The 16,656-nt window shown below is 60.5% G+C and overlaps 1 protein-coding gene across 1 annotated transcript; it reads right to left on the minus strand.

The window, feature by feature from the left end:
* Nucleotides 1-502: 502 nt before the first annotated feature.
* TADA2B (transcriptional adaptor 2B) lies at nucleotides 503-16,651 on the minus strand. The gene is made up of 2 exons (XM_065913996.1): nucleotides 16,288-16,651; nucleotides 503-4,941 (listed from the first exon to the last, which is right to left on the minus strand). The coding sequence occupies exons 1-2, from the start codon at nucleotides 16,555-16,557 to the stop codon at nucleotides 3,928-3,930; spliced, it is 1,284 nt and encodes a 427-aa protein (XP_065770068.1). The 5' UTR covers nucleotides 16,558-16,651; the 3' UTR covers nucleotides 503-3,927.
* Nucleotides 16,652-16,656: the final 5 nt, after the last annotated feature.

The raw sequence follows: 16,656 nt of genomic DNA on the forward strand, positions 1-16,656 counted from the left end.
GCTCTGATGGCGGAGATCCTCAGGAAGGACAGTGTGACGTAGCTCTCCGGGTCTCTGCTCAGACCCTGCAGCTGTGTGCCTGAAGCCCAGACGTGTTGGCTCGTGTTCGGAAGGGCGAGTGGCTTCCTCCTGGGCTCCCCCTGGCCGGTGCTGGCGGCCAGTGCTCCAACCGAGAGAGGACCCCGGACGCTCAGGAGCAGCACCATCAGGGACGTCTGACTGGCGACCGCTGACCCTGTGACGCTCGCCGTAGGACCCTGCTTCCCTCACATTGAGGGAAAAACTGAATGACTGAGGTTCTGTTAAAAGCACCAGAGAAAAAGTAACCTTCTGCTCTCTTTGCTTCTGAGGGGTACTTCAGGGACTGAAGATCAGTACAGTTACATCTAGTTACTGCATAAAGGTGGGGGGCACTCAAGTTTGAAAGGTATAGGTAATAATCCCATCATTAAAATTGCAAAGAAATTTCCCCTTTTTAAGTTGCTTTAAATTACTTGGTCAAAAGCATAGCCCAGGGATTTCCCTGGTGGTCCAGTGGCTAAGAATCCACGTCCCGATGAATGGGACTCGAGTTTGATCCCTAGTTGGGGAACTAAGATGCCACATGCCACGGGGCAGCTAAGCCACAACTAGAGACTCCGTGCCCTGCAGGGAAACATCCCGCGTGCTGCAGCTACAACCTGAGGCAGTCAGCTAAATAAATGTTAAAATGCATACATGTAGACATATAAAAAGGCCTAGTCCAGAACTAAAGGCGGTAGAGTGCCCTGAGGAAACCACGCCAGGAGTCACACTCGCTTTTACACCACAGCTGTGGGCACATGGTTTTGTCTCTCTGGATGCATCTGTATGCTGAGCGTGAGTAATTCTCACACTAGTTTCTGTGAGTGGCCCCTCGCATCCCTTTTCAGCTGCAGCTGCTAAAAGGTGCTAAACCCAGAGATGGTCTGGCCTAAATGGGAACTGTTTCCTGTTTCACTCATCCACAGTCACCACTAACAGGAAAACATGAACTGTGTCCATGCTGACACCGCAGTTAGAGGCCCGCGGGCTGCACTCGTGTTGGGTTCCCGGCTTTTCCCTAACTGCAGCCTGGATTCGTTCCTCCATGTAGGTTACGGAGCTGGCACTGTCTACTCACCATAGACTTCCGCGGCCTGGCTCCACGGAAGCTCTGGGTGTTTCGTTCCTTTCTGGGAAGGAGCACTGGCCTGAAGGGCTTTTCTGCTTAACAGTTTGGAGGGAAAACGGGCGCGATGAGCAAGAGCCACACTAAGACGTGTCACAGGCTGTTCCCCATCCTGATTGTGAGGACTGGCTCACACCATCCACGAGACTGAAAAGCTGTGGCTGCAGGGGCAGGCAGTAAAAAGCAAGCAGTGACACTGTTTGGTTCTCAACCTGTTTAATGTGTAAAAGGGAAAAAGGCGGTAGGCAGAGTTTCGGTCTGAATACATTCTCGGAATGCTGGCCATCCAGAGCATCGTTCTGAACAGCTGATTATCTTCTGACTCGAGAGAGTTTTAGTTTTGAAAAGACCTAATTCCATGGGATCATGGTGACTCATTTATCGTAAGAATTAAATAGAGAAATTTAAAGGCTCTGAGCAAACAGCAGGGGCGGGACTAATGCAACAGTAATAGCTGGAGTTGATGGGACAAGAGGCAACCAATCATAAAATTACTTTTCCCTTGTAACAAAGGGTTCACACTTTTAACATAAATTATACATTCATTATGGTGTTTAAAAACAGTCAAGCCTAAATAAATTCTTCATTCCATCGAGAAAAGACACACACACTGAAAACCTGCTTAAGCACAGAACTTCTCGTCTGACAGCTCTGGGCCGGGGCCACGCACATTTTACAGGGAGCTTTTGCTTCTCAAGCTTAGTGAAAGTCTGGCAATCATTTTGTATAAAAATAGGCCTTAAATTTAAAACCTCACCAAACTAGGAATCTGATGTAGAAAATCGGTCACACTGGAGTGGCTAAAGCTCACAGTTCTCAGACTTCAGCCCGCGTCCCAGTGACCTGCGAGGCCCCGCCCCGCGTGTCCGAAGCCTTGGGGGGCCCAAGTCCCTGAAGCACTAGCGGGTTCCCCGGGGGGCGCTGCGCTGCTGCTCCAGGAACCCTGGCTGAGAACCCCTGGAGGGACGTAGCACCGTCTCCTCCTCTGCCCGGCGCAGACCGTGTCCACACTCATCAGCCGTGGTTACCCTGCGGGCGATGGTGCTCAAAAGTGACGCCACCGCCCGCTGCTTTACGGTCAGAGAGGTCCCCGGCTTGCAGTCAGGTCGCGGGGAGTGCTACTCTGCCAGCATGCGACGCGGTTTACACCTATAGCCACAGACGACATGTTTGAGCGTCAGGCACTCAGTCCGACTCTGCAACTCCGTGGACGGTGGCCCACCAAGGCTCCTCTGTCCGTGGGGGTTCTCCAAGGCAAGAATACTGGAATGGGTTGCCATTTCCTTCTCCAGATCTTCCCGACCCAAGGATTAAACCCAGGTCTCCTGCATTGCAGCTGGGTACCATCTGAGTCACCAGGGAAGCCCCCAATATACTTGAATTGTATATTTAATGCTGGAAGTTCACCCTAGGGGACAGACAGAAGGATGTGAAAGGAAAAGGCACCATAATTAAGCCGTCCTTGGAAATGATGAGGTTTTTTTTTTTTCTTTCTTTCTCAAACACCTTCACTTCAGTGTAACTTCAAGCCCAAGCATTCTGGGAGGTAAACGGTCTGGCAGCTACGACGGATGAGAGGCAGGATGCGCCCCAGGACGACTGGAGGAGCACTGGGGTCTGGCCACTCCACCGACTCTACAGCAGGGCCTTGGACACGAGAGCCCCCGGCAGCTGGAGGACACAGGACTCCTCAGGTTCCCGCGGAAGGCGCCGTGCCCGTCACGAGGGCACCCCTGAGAGGCCCTCTGAACCCGGCTGGGCAGAGCCACGTCGGAGTCTGGCTCAAGGCAGAGGCCCGAGCAGCAGTGCCTGGGCCTCCAGGCCACAGGGGTCCCTTTCGCCTAGCCCAGTGCCTGACACCACACAAGACAAGGCACGTGGCCAGTCTCAGAGAGAGAGAGGGGCTTGCCACTGGGGTGGGAACCCTGGAAGGAGCTGACCCAAAACCCAGAACTCCCAACTCTCGGTGAACTTCATTTAAAGTGAGTTCTTCCAAGTCAAACACACGGCCAAGTTCTAAGCACAGCAAGAAGCACCTCCAGGGGAGGAGGCCCCGCTTCCCCCCCAGACGCCACGGTGAGCTCCCTCAAAGCGCCACCGCCAGCCGTTGTGGGGAAGCTCAGTTCAGCCAAACCATTCACCACCAGATTCCTCCAGGCTAGTCCCTAGGGATGCCCGTCCCGCCCTTTCCCGGCCTCTTCTGCGCGGCCCGCGCCCTCCGCCTAAAGTGCCACCTGCCCGCCACCGAGGGCAGCCGTGCGGAGCTCAGGTCACGGGGGTGAGCCGGCGGCCGGCAGGGAAGGGCTCCCCTCCGCCCATCTCTCAGTCCTGTACCACTGGGAAGCAACAAAAAAAAGTAAATTTCCCGATCTCATCATCGTGTGTCAACACTGAACACTTAAAGGCAAATCCTCATCTTAAAGTACTACGTTTAGGGATTCAGTTAAAATATACACGGGTTTTGTCTTCCCCTTGATCCGACTGTTGCTATTGCTTCTTCAGAGGACCGTAAAAAGAATTGATACCCTAAAAGAAGAACTCGATTTGTTTAAAAAAAAAAGAGCAATAATGCGGGGTGGGGGGGCGGAAAAGCGTTTCCTCTCCCCCTCCCGCCCACCCCGTTTCATTTTGGCTCACAAAGATTTTTTTTTTCCCCCTCTTCGCTGTCGGTGTGGCTCTCGCGGCAACCATCCTCCATCTGTCCGTCCATCCATCCCGGGCACTCCGGGCAGCGGGCTTCAGGAGGCGTCCCTGGATATCCACCCGCTCTCGGTGAGGAAGTTCAGGATCCTCTTCTTGAGGACTTTGTCCAGGTAGCTGGGCAGGCGGCTCTTGGAGGGGATGCCCTGGCGCTTCTGCAGGTGGTCCTTGATGATGATGGTCTTCACGGTCACGTAGCGCGCGGGGCTCAGGTTGAGCGAGCTGCACAGAACCTTCTCGCGGTCCGACAGGAGCTCGAAGCCGGGCAGGTGCTCGATGGCCGCGAACTCGCCGTCCCGGCCCTCCTCCTTGCCGCGCTTGGCGCCCCCCGCCGCCGCAGCTGCGGCCGCCGCCGCCTTGTTCTCCTTCCGCTTCTCGCGCTTGTGCCGGGCCGCCTCGTACTCGGCGGACTCCTCCATCTTGGTGATGCCGTTACGCCGGTAGCGCTGCAGCTCGCGGATCTTGGCGCGCAGCATCTTCTCCTTGTGCATGTTCTCGAACAGGTCGTCGAACTCCTTGCAGGACATGAACTGGTAGAGCGGCCGCAGCTTCAGCCGCAGCTCCTTCTCCTCCTTGCTGACCTTGCGCCGCGCCGCCCGCTCCTTCTCCTTCTTGTCCTTGCCCAGGAAGGCGGGGACCAGGTTGTAGTCGCGCGCGATGTTCTTGCGCCGCTGCCGCTCACGGAGCTTGCGCACGTACATGTCCACGTGCGCGCGCTTCAGCTCGATCTCCACGTCGTCGTCGTCGTAGTTGACCGAGAGCCCGCTGATGAGGGTCTCGGCGTCCTGGTCGTACTCGATCTCGTAGTCGTCCCGCAGCGGCATGTAGCCCAGCTGCTGCTGCTCGGCCACCGAGATGTCTAGGGGAGGCAAGGGGGTGGTGAGGCTGGGAGAGAGGGGGCCCCCACTGGGGCAGGTGTGGTCGGTCACCCGGTTGGGGATGGTGTCGGGGATGCAGGCCTTCCCCAGGTTTCCGTGGATGTACATGCTTACGTAATGCTCCATCACTTCCTGGGGGGTCCGGGAAGCGCCGACGTGAGCTGCCATGTCCTCCTGCAGAGACAAGAAGCGATCAGAGGGTCAGGCGCAGGCTGGGCGCGGGGCTCCCTAGGCAGCTCCACCCCGTGGCCTGCGGGCACCGTGATGTCTGTCCCCCACAGCCACTCTGGCTGGGCTGATCCCCTGGATGGAGGGAGAACCTTTGGGGAATCCACCCCCGGAGAAAGTCAGGAACCCAGAAAGGCGCCGATCCGCTCAGAGGGCAGAGCTGAAACCCACATCCCAGACCCCACCTCTTCTCCTGGTTCTCTTAAGAGGACAAGCAGAGGCCACCGGGGCTGGAGCCGCCCTGCCTCCCAGCAGTCTGGCTGCGAGGCTGACAGGCCTGGGTGGGTAGCCAGAGCCCGGGGGACCCCCTGCTGGCCCTAGTGACCTCGCCACTCTGAACTAGGAGAATAGATGCAGCCCGGGGCCTTCCGACCAGGGAGGGAAGCTAGCTCACTGCACCACCTGCGTCCCAATGCAACGTGCCAGCCTCCGTCTCTGACGCCCCGGCCCCGGGCCGGTGTGTCCCTTCCCCGGCTGGCGGTCAGGTGACCCGGGAATCAGGCCACTGCTTCTGCGGGCCCCTGGGGTCCAGCAAGCAGCGGGAGACCGACCCGGGCTGCAGGCAGGGGTCACGCCTCCAGAAGGGACCCGCCCTGCGCGCACAGGATTATTAATGGGAGGAAATTGTACAAGTCCCTCAATCTTTTCCTTCTGCCAAGAGGCCTCTTCCTTAAAGGGAACCGCTAAAGCCACTTGAGAAAGCAGCCGCCTTGCAGTGTGCACTCGCTGCCAGCAGCCACTCCGCGCCCGCCGGCCTCCCTCCCCCGGCTCTGCCCAGAGACGCTCAGCGCCCCCCCACGGTCGGGATGGTCCCTGCGCCCCCACAGGCAGAACGGGAGCCCAGGAAACCAGCCGGTCCCCTGGGGGCTGACCCTGCCGACCACCCGGGCACAGAGGGGAGGAAGGTGTCAGGAAGCCCCTCAGAGTGACCAGACCGGCGTCCGCCCTGCCAGCCTCTCCCCACCGGGTGCCGCTCGGGCGGCAGAAAAGGCCACACCGGGACCCATATGCAGGCCGCCTCTGTGCACAGTGAGGGGAAGCGGGGACCAGAGCTGAGAGCAGGCCGCCTGCTGGAGAATCTACATGGTTCTTCCTTCAGAAACCTCTCTCAGCACCAAGTCTGCAGTTATCCTTTCCCAGGAAACGTTTTGTCCGAAAAAGCAAAAGCAAGTCACAGCCATCACTACCGTGACCAGCTCCCAGATGGTGAGCCTGCGGTCCTCACAGAAAAGGAACCAGGGGGCCCTGGGGGTCAGTAACGCTCTGCCGCAGCTCAGCCCAACCCAGCTGGTTCCAAGGAGCCCCCGGGACACACGTCCTTCCAGGGGGAAAGGCTGTACTCGCCGGGGAGCCGGGGGCGGGACACCACCGGCCTGAGCTGCGCTGCCCGCGCCGGGCGGGCGGCCGGGGGCGTGGGATCCACGTCTGACCCTCGCCAGGGCCCCCCAGCGCGGGGCGGCTCAGCGCGGGGGCCCCAGGCCTCGTCCAGTGCGGCCCTGCAGGAGAGCTCTGCCCTCCAAGAGGCCGCTGCCCCCGGCGCCCCCTGGGTGCTCGGCGAGGGAGAGACTCAGCCCGAGGGCACGGCGGGAGGTTGAGCAGCGATCCGGCGTCTGGGCGAACCGAGGCGTCCCCGTGACCTGCCCGGGGGCCTCTCTGTCCGCTCCCGCCGTGCGGACGGAGCAGGCAGGGGCTGTGCGGCCCTCTCCGGCAAGGCTGCCGGGCCCTGTGAGGTCCCGCACGCGAGGGGCCAGGAGGCGCGGCGCGCCTGCGCTGTCAGACACTCCCGCAGGGCCCGGGGCCGCGGCCCGGTGCCCAGGGCACGGAGCGGGGTGGCCGGGGTGCTGGGAGGGAGGCCCTCCGCGTCTGCCTTCTGAGGACTTCGCGCCTTCCGCTGGACGCAGGTGCTGCCCGTTCTGAAAACGAAGGGCAGTCCCGAGCATGAGAGAAGCAGGAGCGGGCGCCTGGGCCGCTGGGGACCGCTGGGGGGCCAGGGCGCGGGGCCGACCCCCACCACAGGCGCCCCGCACGCCGCGCCAGCACTCCAGCGTGCCCCGAGACAGGAGGAAGTGTGCGCCCGGGGCAGCTGCCGCACGGCGGTCTGCGCGGGAGTTGGTTTCTGTGCCGACGCTGAACTTCCTGCCCCAGGAGACGCAAAACGCTCACGTTCTGAGACGGAACGGGGAAGGAGGTGGAGGTTCTGTGCACTAGCTTTTCACTTTTATCAGTAACACTAAAAGGGACCTTTTTAAAGTTAAATTCTGCCTTAATTCTCTGTTTAAACATGTCTAAGATTTTCATCAAAAATTACTTCAGTTGCTCAGCCATGTCCGACTCTGTGACCCCATGGACTGCAGCATGCCAGGCCTCCCAACTCCTGGAGCTTGCTCAAACTCACGTCCATTGAGCCGGTGATGCCATCCAACCATCTCATCCTCTGTCGTCCCCTTCTCCTCCTGCCCTCAATCTTTCCCAGCATCAGGGTCTTTCCCAATAAGTCAGCTCTTCGCATCAGGTGGCCAAAGTATTGGAGTTTCAGCTTCAGCATCAGTCCTTCCAATGAATATTCAGGACTGATATCCTTTAGGATTGACTGGCTGGATCTCCTTGCATAAAATATATATATATATATATATATATATATATATACACACACACACACACACACACACATACATGTATACATATATACACACACACACATATATGTATACATACACATATAAAACACAGCGTCCTTAAAAGAGAGGACCTCTGTTCCGGGAGGCAGCCCCCGTCCCCCAGGCAGCCACAGGGCGGTTGGTTACTCGGGGCTCACAGGCAGGCTGCCCACCGCTCTGCGTCTTGCTCCACAAACGTCCGCACTCCTGGGGCCTCTGCCCGTGGAGGCGGACGGCCTGGGATAAGAAGCTGGGAGGTCTCCAGACACACAGGCTGGGTTTCCCCAGCCCTGCCAGGCAAGGGGCCGGATGGCCGTGGGCCCCGCGCCGCCACCTCGGTGAGCCAGCTCCTCTTCCGTTAATACAGGGCTTTCTGGCTCCAGAGGGACCTGGGCGGTGGCTGTTCATGAAGCCACATCAGTGGGGCTGGTACCCTACACCCAGGTCCCCAGGACCCCGCATCGCCGACCACCTTAGCCACTGCCTAGGGGGAGGCCGCTACTCGGGGAGGCGCCAGGCAGTGACTGCTGAGAATCGACCCCGGGGACTGCCAAGTCAGCTCGGCGCCGGTGAGAAAGGCCTAGGAAAGCCCCAGAGCCTGACTTCACGGGCTCTGAGACTGCGGGCCGTGACGGAAGGGGACGGCCCGGCTCTGACGCTAAGAGTCCAGGGAGGACACACAGGTTCCGGGAAGCGGTGACGGACACAGCCCGACGAGGACGGTTCACGCCGGCCGCTGGCCCGGCATCCCACTCGTCTCGTCTCATGCGTCTCTGGTCCCCACGTGTCGCGGGTCACACTGGGGGGACGGTCCCGTCCACGCCTCACAGTGGCCCGTGACGGCAGGGGGGGCATGGGCAGTGGGGAGGTCCTGTCCCTCGCGTATTCGAGGTCCAAGTTTTTTTGCTTCATCCAGATGGGTGGATGGACAGACAGACGGGACTGCTGGGCGGGCAATGAGCAGCTGAAGTTTCAGGGAAAGAGACTTGGAGGGAAAGTTCAAGTACAAGTGAAATGAACAAGGCACACAGCTGTAGCTGAAAGGGCCCCTCCTACCGCAGCTCGCGGTAACACCCGGGAAGCAGCCCGAAGTCTGCAAGCTTGTTTTCCTATACACGAACTTAAAAAAAAAGACTCCCATCTTTAGAACAAGGTGAGGAGAGCTCGGTATGCTGATTCCCGGAGTCATTTGAAAAAGAAAGAAAACGCATCTCTCCGCCGGGTGTGAGATCACCGAAGGAAAAAGATGTAGGACAGCCCCACGGTGAGCTGGCCAGCTCCCGGGGGCGGCCTCGGGGGCTCTCCCCTCCGGCCGAGGCCGCCCCCGCCCTGTGACCCGGCCTCTGCCCAGCCTGGGGCCGGGCCTCGGGCCCTGCTCCAGGCCCCAGCCCTTTACTGCTGAGCGACCTGGACGCGTCACTAACTTCTCTGCGCCTCCTGGTCAGGATTACGGGGGCGCTACCGCCTGCCACCCCCACAGGACGGTCGGGGATTAAGTGAGGTGGCCCTGGTGCTGGGCACGGCTTGGCCCGTGGACGCTGGCTGTGTGATTCCTACTACGAAGCCGTCAGTGTCGCTTCCACGGCCTGTGTTCACCAAGGTCACCTCCTCCAGCAAGGCTTCTGTGATGCCCAGAGTGAGGCTCACCATCCTGGCTCCATTACTCACTCCCATGAGATGTGTATCATCTCGGCTCCTGCTTATAATCTGTAATTGCTCCTCTTAAGTGTTTTGTCAGGATAAAAAACACCATCGTGAACCCCCCCAGTTAACGTGTACGGACATTTACGGGTGTCACCTCATCTCATCCTCCAAGCAGCGTCCCCCGCCTCCCAGATTGCAAGGACCACCTCGGGCGCGGCCACCCCTGGGACACAGGCCAGCTCTCGCCCACCCGCAGGCAGAGCCGTGCCAGCACCCCCCTTTCCGGACGGACCAGCTCACAGGCGTGCAGCCTCGGTGCCCTCTCTGACCCCCTGGAAATGTGGAGGACACCGCGGGACCCACTTCTTGCCGGTGCAGAGCATCCAGTCCCATCTCTGCGCGAACCAGCGCCTTTACCAGGACGACTCGTTCATGTCACAAAGCACCCTTCCCGTGCGGGTCCGTCGGCAGGGCTGCTCTAGAGCACCCCGAAGGGAGCACGTCCTTTCCTGACCAGCCTCGTGTCTGCCTGGGGGATGGAGGCCGGGAGGCTGGATTCGTTCCGAGGCTCCAGGGCCAGGCCTGGGAGGGGCGTGCATGCTACATCCCCCCAGGGAGACATGGCTCTCGCTTCCTCGTTCTTTAAAGGAAGAAGCCTCAAGAGGACAGAAGCAACCAGAGGGCCCACCGTGTGGGCAGGTGGGGTAGAGACCCCGGGGGGCAGCAAGGACGCTGCAGGGCCTGGGGGGATGGGGTGAGGGGGTCAGAAAGAGCCGCCTGCCGGGCCAGGAGAGCGCGGGGTCCAAGGCCGAGGAGCGGGCGGTGGGCCTGCAGGACCGGGTGAGGTCAGAGCTGTGGGCCCAGGAGGACGCTCCAGGCTGGCCACCCCTGAGGACCCAACCTGGGCTCTGGACTCGGACCAGGGCGTGCAGCCCCGCCGGCCGCCCGCGTGTTCTGGTGTGCATGCACCTCCCCGCGGCTGGGAGTCCGGCCCAGCACACCCACACGGGGCCCTGGATGTGGCCGCTTCCCTCTCCAGCCCAGCCGGTCACCTTTTACAGTGAAGAGAATGCCCGCCGGCTTCTTGAGCGCTGGGAGGACGCCCTGGTCGCCTGCACCTCCAGACCCTCCCCCTGCCCTCCAGCCCAACCCGCCCCGCTCCATGATGGCCTGTCAAGGCCAGCTGCCAAGATAACTGGTCTCCGCGCATCCTTCCAGGCCAGCGGCCACTCCAAGTGCCCTGTGTCCCTGGGCCACCGCTTCCGTTTGACGGGCCTCTTTTTTTTTTAAAGCTAGAAAGCTCCATAAGCCTCCGCTCTGTCCCAGGGCCCCATCCTCTTCCCTAAACGCAGGATTCACCTGCTCAGACCTGTGACCGCCCCTCAGGGGCACTAAAGCCTCTCAGGTCAAATCAGGCTACACTTGTGAGAAAGCTTTACGAAGCCACGGGCCCCTGTGCGAAAACCGCATGGCGGGTCCTCCAGGAACACACAGGATTACCTCGCCATCCAGCAATTCCACCTCCTGGTGTTGACCTGAACTAACAAGGACTCCAGCGCTATCTGGACACCCGTGTTCACCGCAGAAGCACCCCCGAGAGCCAGGGCCCATCCCGACAACCAGATAAACCAAGTGAGGTCCGTCCACACCGCGGACTGTTACTCGGCCTTAAGCACGAAGGCGTTCTGACACCCGCTACAACACTGGCCAAGGCGGGACGCTATCCTAAGAAACAAGGCAGAGAGTGCAGATAGCGTGTGAGCCCGCTCAGGTGAGGCCCCTAGACAGGTGAACCCGCGGCGACAAGGAGAGCAGCAGCTAAGAGGGCTGCGGGAGGCGGGGACGGGGGCTAGTGTTCAACGAGGACTGACTTTCTGATCGTGAAGACAAGCGAGTTCCGGCCAGAGGGGACGGCTCCCCAGCAGCACTGATGCGCTTCATGCCACTGAGCTGGACACTCACAAGTGGTTAAGATGGCCAACTTTACATCATGCATCAGTTCGGTCACTCAGTCACGTTCGACTCCTTGCGACCCCGCGGACGGCAGCACGCCAGGCCTCCCTGTCCATCACCAACTGCCGGGGCTTGCTCAGACTCAGTTCCATTGAGTCGGTGATGCCATCCAACCATCTCATCCTCTGTCGTCCCCTTCTCCTCTTGCCTTCAATCTTTCCCAGCATCAGCGTCTTTTCCAATGAGTTAGATCTTCACATCAGGTGGCCAAATTATTGGAGATTCAGCATCAGTCCTTCCAATGAATATTCAAGCCTGATTTCCTTTAGGACTGACTGGTTTGATCTCCTTGCAGTCCACTGTATGTCTAATGTATACATAAAGTGTATACTATGGATACATAAAGTGTATGTATACATGAATACATGTATCTAATATGTACATAAAGTATACACTGGATACGTGTATCCATGTAAATATATAGTTTACATATATATTATGTATACATAATATATACTTTACCACAATAAAAATATATATATATTTTCAAATAGTAAAAGTTTTACAAGTCGCATGCCTTACTCTAGCTACACCGGTGCTTCTTAAAGTAAAGGGTCCCCGGGCCAGCAGCAGCATCACCTGGGAACCTGTTGGAGCTGCGGACTCTCACGCCGCCCCCTGACCTCCTGACTTCAGAAGGGTGGGGCGGCAGGGGAGGAGGACAGGATTGTGCTTAAGGAGCCTCCCAGGGTTTTCCCAATCACTCTGAGAGTTTAAGAACCACTTGCTCAGGGACGGGCTTTCCCTGGTGCTCCGGTGGACTCCATGCTCCGTCTGCAGGGCTGCAGGTTCAACCCCGAGCCAGGGAACTAGGGCCCACAGAACCAGCCCCCCAAACAACAAAGGCCCCGCTCTGCATAACTGAACTCTAGCTAGCTTCTCCACCCAAGCTCTTCCCTGCCCGTCCTTGATGGCGACTAAGACCCCCGCTCTCAGGAAGCTGACAGGATGAACTGACCCACTTCCCACCAACGCGCAGAAGGCCTCCGCCCTGCCGAGGAGGAGAAGCGCGCTGAGAACTCACTGCATCAGAGCCCCGGACTCTCTGTAACCGCTGCATCCAGACCTTACCCGCGGACGCTCTGCGTGTAGCATGGGGTCCAGCACAACGTGGGTCCTGAGCCAGTGCCGGACGATGGAGGCAGACAGCGCATCTGCGTCTCCCAGCCTGCCGGGCCCACTGTCATCCACCCAGGGAGAGCCCTTGTTCATGACGTTCCGCCTGCCTCCGGTAATCAGCCTAAATGTACGTTCACAGCACAAGGCCTCACAGAGTCCACAGACCACTCCACGTCCTTTTTCAACTTGAAATTGAGCTTCGGGCCAGCATGAACCCCACCTGCCCCTGGAGTCCTCCTGACCACCGGAGGTGGGGGGGCCCAGGCCTCCCTGAAACTGGTCGATGCTCCAGCAACCAACCAACGAATGCGCGGCGCCGTGGGAAAGTGCAGCCTGGAGTTCACATCCGTGCTCGCGTCCCCCAGGGTCCGTCCTCCAACCCTGAACCTGCACAGCGCCCAGCACGCAACCAGCGGCCCGGGACGAGGCAGTTCAGAACCCACGGTGCTGGGACGCAGCGGGCCCAGTGAAGTTTGAGTTCTTGCCTGGCCTCCCCTCACAGGTGTCAGCGGTTCACCCCCGTCCTCTCTGCTGCTCGTCCCAAACCCTCCTGGCCTTGCGGCCGGCACCCCTCAGCCAGGCCCGGACCCTGGGACACGCTGTGAGCAAACGGTCCAGACTTCAGCAGGGCCTGTCCGCACAGAGTCCCCACGACCCCGCGCCCACGTGTACCACCAGAGAAATCACAACGGTCTCGCCTGCCTCTGCATCACTGTCCCCACACGCACACCCACCTGTGGGACCCGGTCCCTGTCCCTCAGCCCCGGCCCCCTTATTCACCCCCCACCCAGTCGGGTCAAGACCCGGCTCCAGCCAGGAGCATGCAGCCTCCCAGCCACAGCAGGCGCTGCTGCTGCACCAGGAGGTTAAGCCCCGGCTCTGGCCTCACTGCGTGGAAGCCGGGGTCTGCACCAGGGCCTTCCATTCTCGGGATCGCTGCTCTTCAACCAAGAACCAGCCCACAGCCTGCTGAAAGGAGCACGCAGACGCGCGTGCAAAGTGCCTCACCCAGAGCCCGCACCTGCTGACGGCGGCCTGCGCGGGACACGCAGCTTGGGGCTCACACCTGCAAACAGCCCGCATCTCAGCACTGCAGAGGAGCCTCTGAGGAAGCACAGCGAAGCTCAGGGCAAAGGTGCCCCAGAGAGCAGAGGGAGAGACGGGAGAGCTGCGCCCCGGCCTGACCCGTGGACCTCCGACCCCAGACCCCAACGCCTGCTGAGCAGGGAGAAGCCCCCGGCTTTGTCTCTTGGAGCAGCTGAGCCTGCTGCCAGCCCGAGTCGGAACCTGCCTTTCAGCACGCTTTCCAGATGGTTCGCGTGCAAGTTAAAGTAGTACTGCTCTCAGAGCACCCTCCCGGCCCCCCTCGGCATCTACAATACATCTTTTAGTCCTGGGCTCACTTTTCAAGTATTTTCTGCAGAGCTGCAGGGGAGGCAGTGCTGACGGGGAGGCTCGGAGCACAACTCGGACACCAAACGATTCGGTCCGAAGCCTGTGGCACAGACCTGTGCTGGGAGGCTCTCACGAGGAACCACGCGAGCTCAGCACAGTGCCCGGCACCCAGCGAGCCTCTCGGCCCATGCCAGCTATTTTTAGCGGCAACTGCAGAGATAAGAGCTGCAAAAATGAAGCGGGGAAGGGAAGTCTCTCTGAAGCACTGATATGGGAGCAGAAAGACCAGTCACAAACCATGATTGGGGAGGACGGAGAGTGGGGAGCACTCTCAACAGAACAAATAACAAATGATCAAAAGGATCCTGGGGTAGGTAGATGCTGAAAGGCCCTGCAAGCCCTCAAGTTTCATCTCCATAGAACTGGAAGCCGCTGCAGGCTGACGGGAGGTGACCTGTCCTCAGACACGGCTCCAATCCTGCTGCCTGGAACGGGCTGCAGGGCCCGGGGACCAAGCAGAGAGGCCAGTCCGGAGGCTCCAGGAGCCGTCAGGCAAGAGATGGACACCAGCCTGCTCTGAGGCTGTGAGAAGAGGCTAGCTTCTGGAAGATTCTGAAGATAGGGCTGCCGCTGAACTGGACCCGGAAGAAGGCCCTGAGGATGGTACTTCATTTGCAGCCCAAGGAGCCAACCGATCAAGGTGTGAGATTTGGGTGAAGGGAGGTGGAGGAATCCAGGGAATATGCACTGGGACGGCAGGGATGGGTTTGCAACCGGAGGCTGGACCTCAGGACCAGCCCGCGACAACCCTATAACACCCATGAAGGCCAGGCTGACACCATTCCTTCCAGACTCCTTCACCATCACAGGACACGCGTGGAGCAGAGGCTCCACACACGTCCATGGACAGCACTTCAGGACCAAGTGAGGGGGGTCCAGAGGGTGGCCTCCGTGATGCTGGCACTCAGCTGAGAACCGGGAGCAGTGTCTCTAAGGAGCTGGGAGAGGCTCGAGATTCCAGGGCTGCGGAATGGGCACGGGTCCCCGAAGACGGGCTCGCTTGACCGACAGAAAAAAGCTAACCTAAATACAGGCAGGGCAGGTTTGGGGACGCGGGGAGAAGCGTGGAACGTCTCCAACGGCAAGCCCAGGAGAAGAGGCTGGCGGTCGGGCCCCAGCATCTGTGGGCTCAACACTGTTCTGACATTTTAGACAAGGGACAGAGTATGGGATGATTCTGGTGGCCTGGGAGGATTCTGGAACAATTCCACCCCCCCCCCCCCCCCCCCCGCCTCGTGGATAGCGAGGGACGGCTGTGCTGCTGAAGAAGTGGTTTGGGGAGCTGGGAGACCACCACATAGAAGGGTCTGGAAAGAGGAGGGAGTGGGCTCCCGTCTCTCCTCCCGCACTTCTCACAACGCCTGGAGGTGGCCACACATCCCCAGTGGTTATGGGCCAAAAGCCAGCCAGGCCTTCTCCTTCTAACACGGCCGAAAGCCTCCTCTTGCAGAGTGCAAAGAACACTCAGAGACCACCTGGGGAAGAGCCACCGCATGCCTCTCTCTCCAGAGCCCGATGTGGACGAGTGCAGTCCAGCTGTGTTCTCCCTCGGATAAACGTCCCCAAAGAAACCTTCTGAGAGAAAGTGAAGTCGCTCAGTCGTGCCTGACTCTGCGACCCCGTGGATGGCAGCCCACTGGGTTCCCCTGTCCATGGGGATCTTTCAGGCAAGAATACTGGAGTGGGTTGCCATTTCCCTTCTCCAGGGGATCTTCCCCACCCAGGGGTCAAACCCCAGGGTATCCCGCACTGCTGGGGCACTCTTTACCAACTGGGCCCCCAGTGGAGAGACCCAAATGCAAAAGGTCAGGCATGGCCCGGTCCATGCGCTCCGCGGCAGAACCCACTCAGCCCAGGTCACACGAAGCCCGGGGTGTCGCGGGGACGCAAGGGTCAACAAGTGCCTGGCAGGGGCCACAAGGCCACAAAGAGTGGTGGCCGCGGCGGTGAGGGTGGCCGGGAGGACCAGGAGCGCCTGCCTGCAGGGCAGAAGGCGTAGAGAGGAGCTGCCCTGGCCTTCAGCACACGGTCCTCCAGGCAAAACCCACTCCTTCCTGGGCCGCCCTACTGCTGTCAAGGCTCAGAGCCGCCCGTGACCCCCGACTCCCTTCTGGGGAGTCCCCGGAGGGGCGCCGGGCTTCGCCCAAGGGGTGCACTAGGCAGACACCCGCAGAGGCCACCCCAAAAGGCTGGGAAAACGGCCCCGGGGTGGGGGGCAGTCAGCCCGCTTCCCGCCCCCCCGCCCCGCTACTTCCTGCTGTGTGACCTTGGGCGGCTGGCTCACCCTCTCTGTGCGCCTGGCCCTGCCCCGGGAGCGGGCGCGGGCCCCCACCCCCCGCCCACGGCCACCCCGCGCCCTCGCGGCGCCGCACCCCCGCAGGTGCGCCCGGGCCCCGCCGCTCACCCAGTTCCCGAAGCCGAACTGCTCGATGGCATCCAGCAGCAGCTGCTCCTCGCGGCTGGTCCAGCCGCCCTCGGCCTCGGGCCCCCAGAGCGTGAAGCGCCCGCCGTCCACCAGCTGGTAGCCGTGGTAGCGGCGGTGGTGGCCGATCTCGGCGCCGGCGGAGAAGCACTCGGGGCACAGCTCGATGTCCTGGCACTCGGTGCAGCGGAAGCGCAGCGGGCTCACCTCGGCCAGGCAGTACACGCAGTACTTCTTGCCGAGCTCCGCCATCTTCCGCCGCCGGGGCCCCGCCGCCCCGCGCTCCAGCGAAACCGCCGCGGCCGCCGCCGCCGCGGCCGCCCCGCCCCAGGCGCCCGCTGCAGCCGGCCT

Source organism: Muntiacus reevesi, chromosome 22, assembly GCF_963930625.1.
Source record: "Muntiacus reevesi chromosome 22, mMunRee1.1, whole genome shotgun sequence".
In the NCBI taxonomy this organism is placed as follows: Eukaryota; Metazoa; Chordata; class Mammalia; order Artiodactyla; family Cervidae; genus Muntiacus; species Muntiacus reevesi.

Excerpts from the sequence above, each read along its gene's own strand:
- TADA2B (XM_065913996.1), bottom strand. The coding sequence starts at position 16,557 with ATGGCGGAGCTCGGCAAGAAGTACTGCGTGTACTGCCTGGCCGAGGTG. Across the intron at positions 4,942-16,287 it reads AGTTCGGCTTCGGGAACTGG|GAGGACATGGCAGCTCACGT; the intron begins GTGAGCGGCGGG and ends TTGTCTCTGCAG.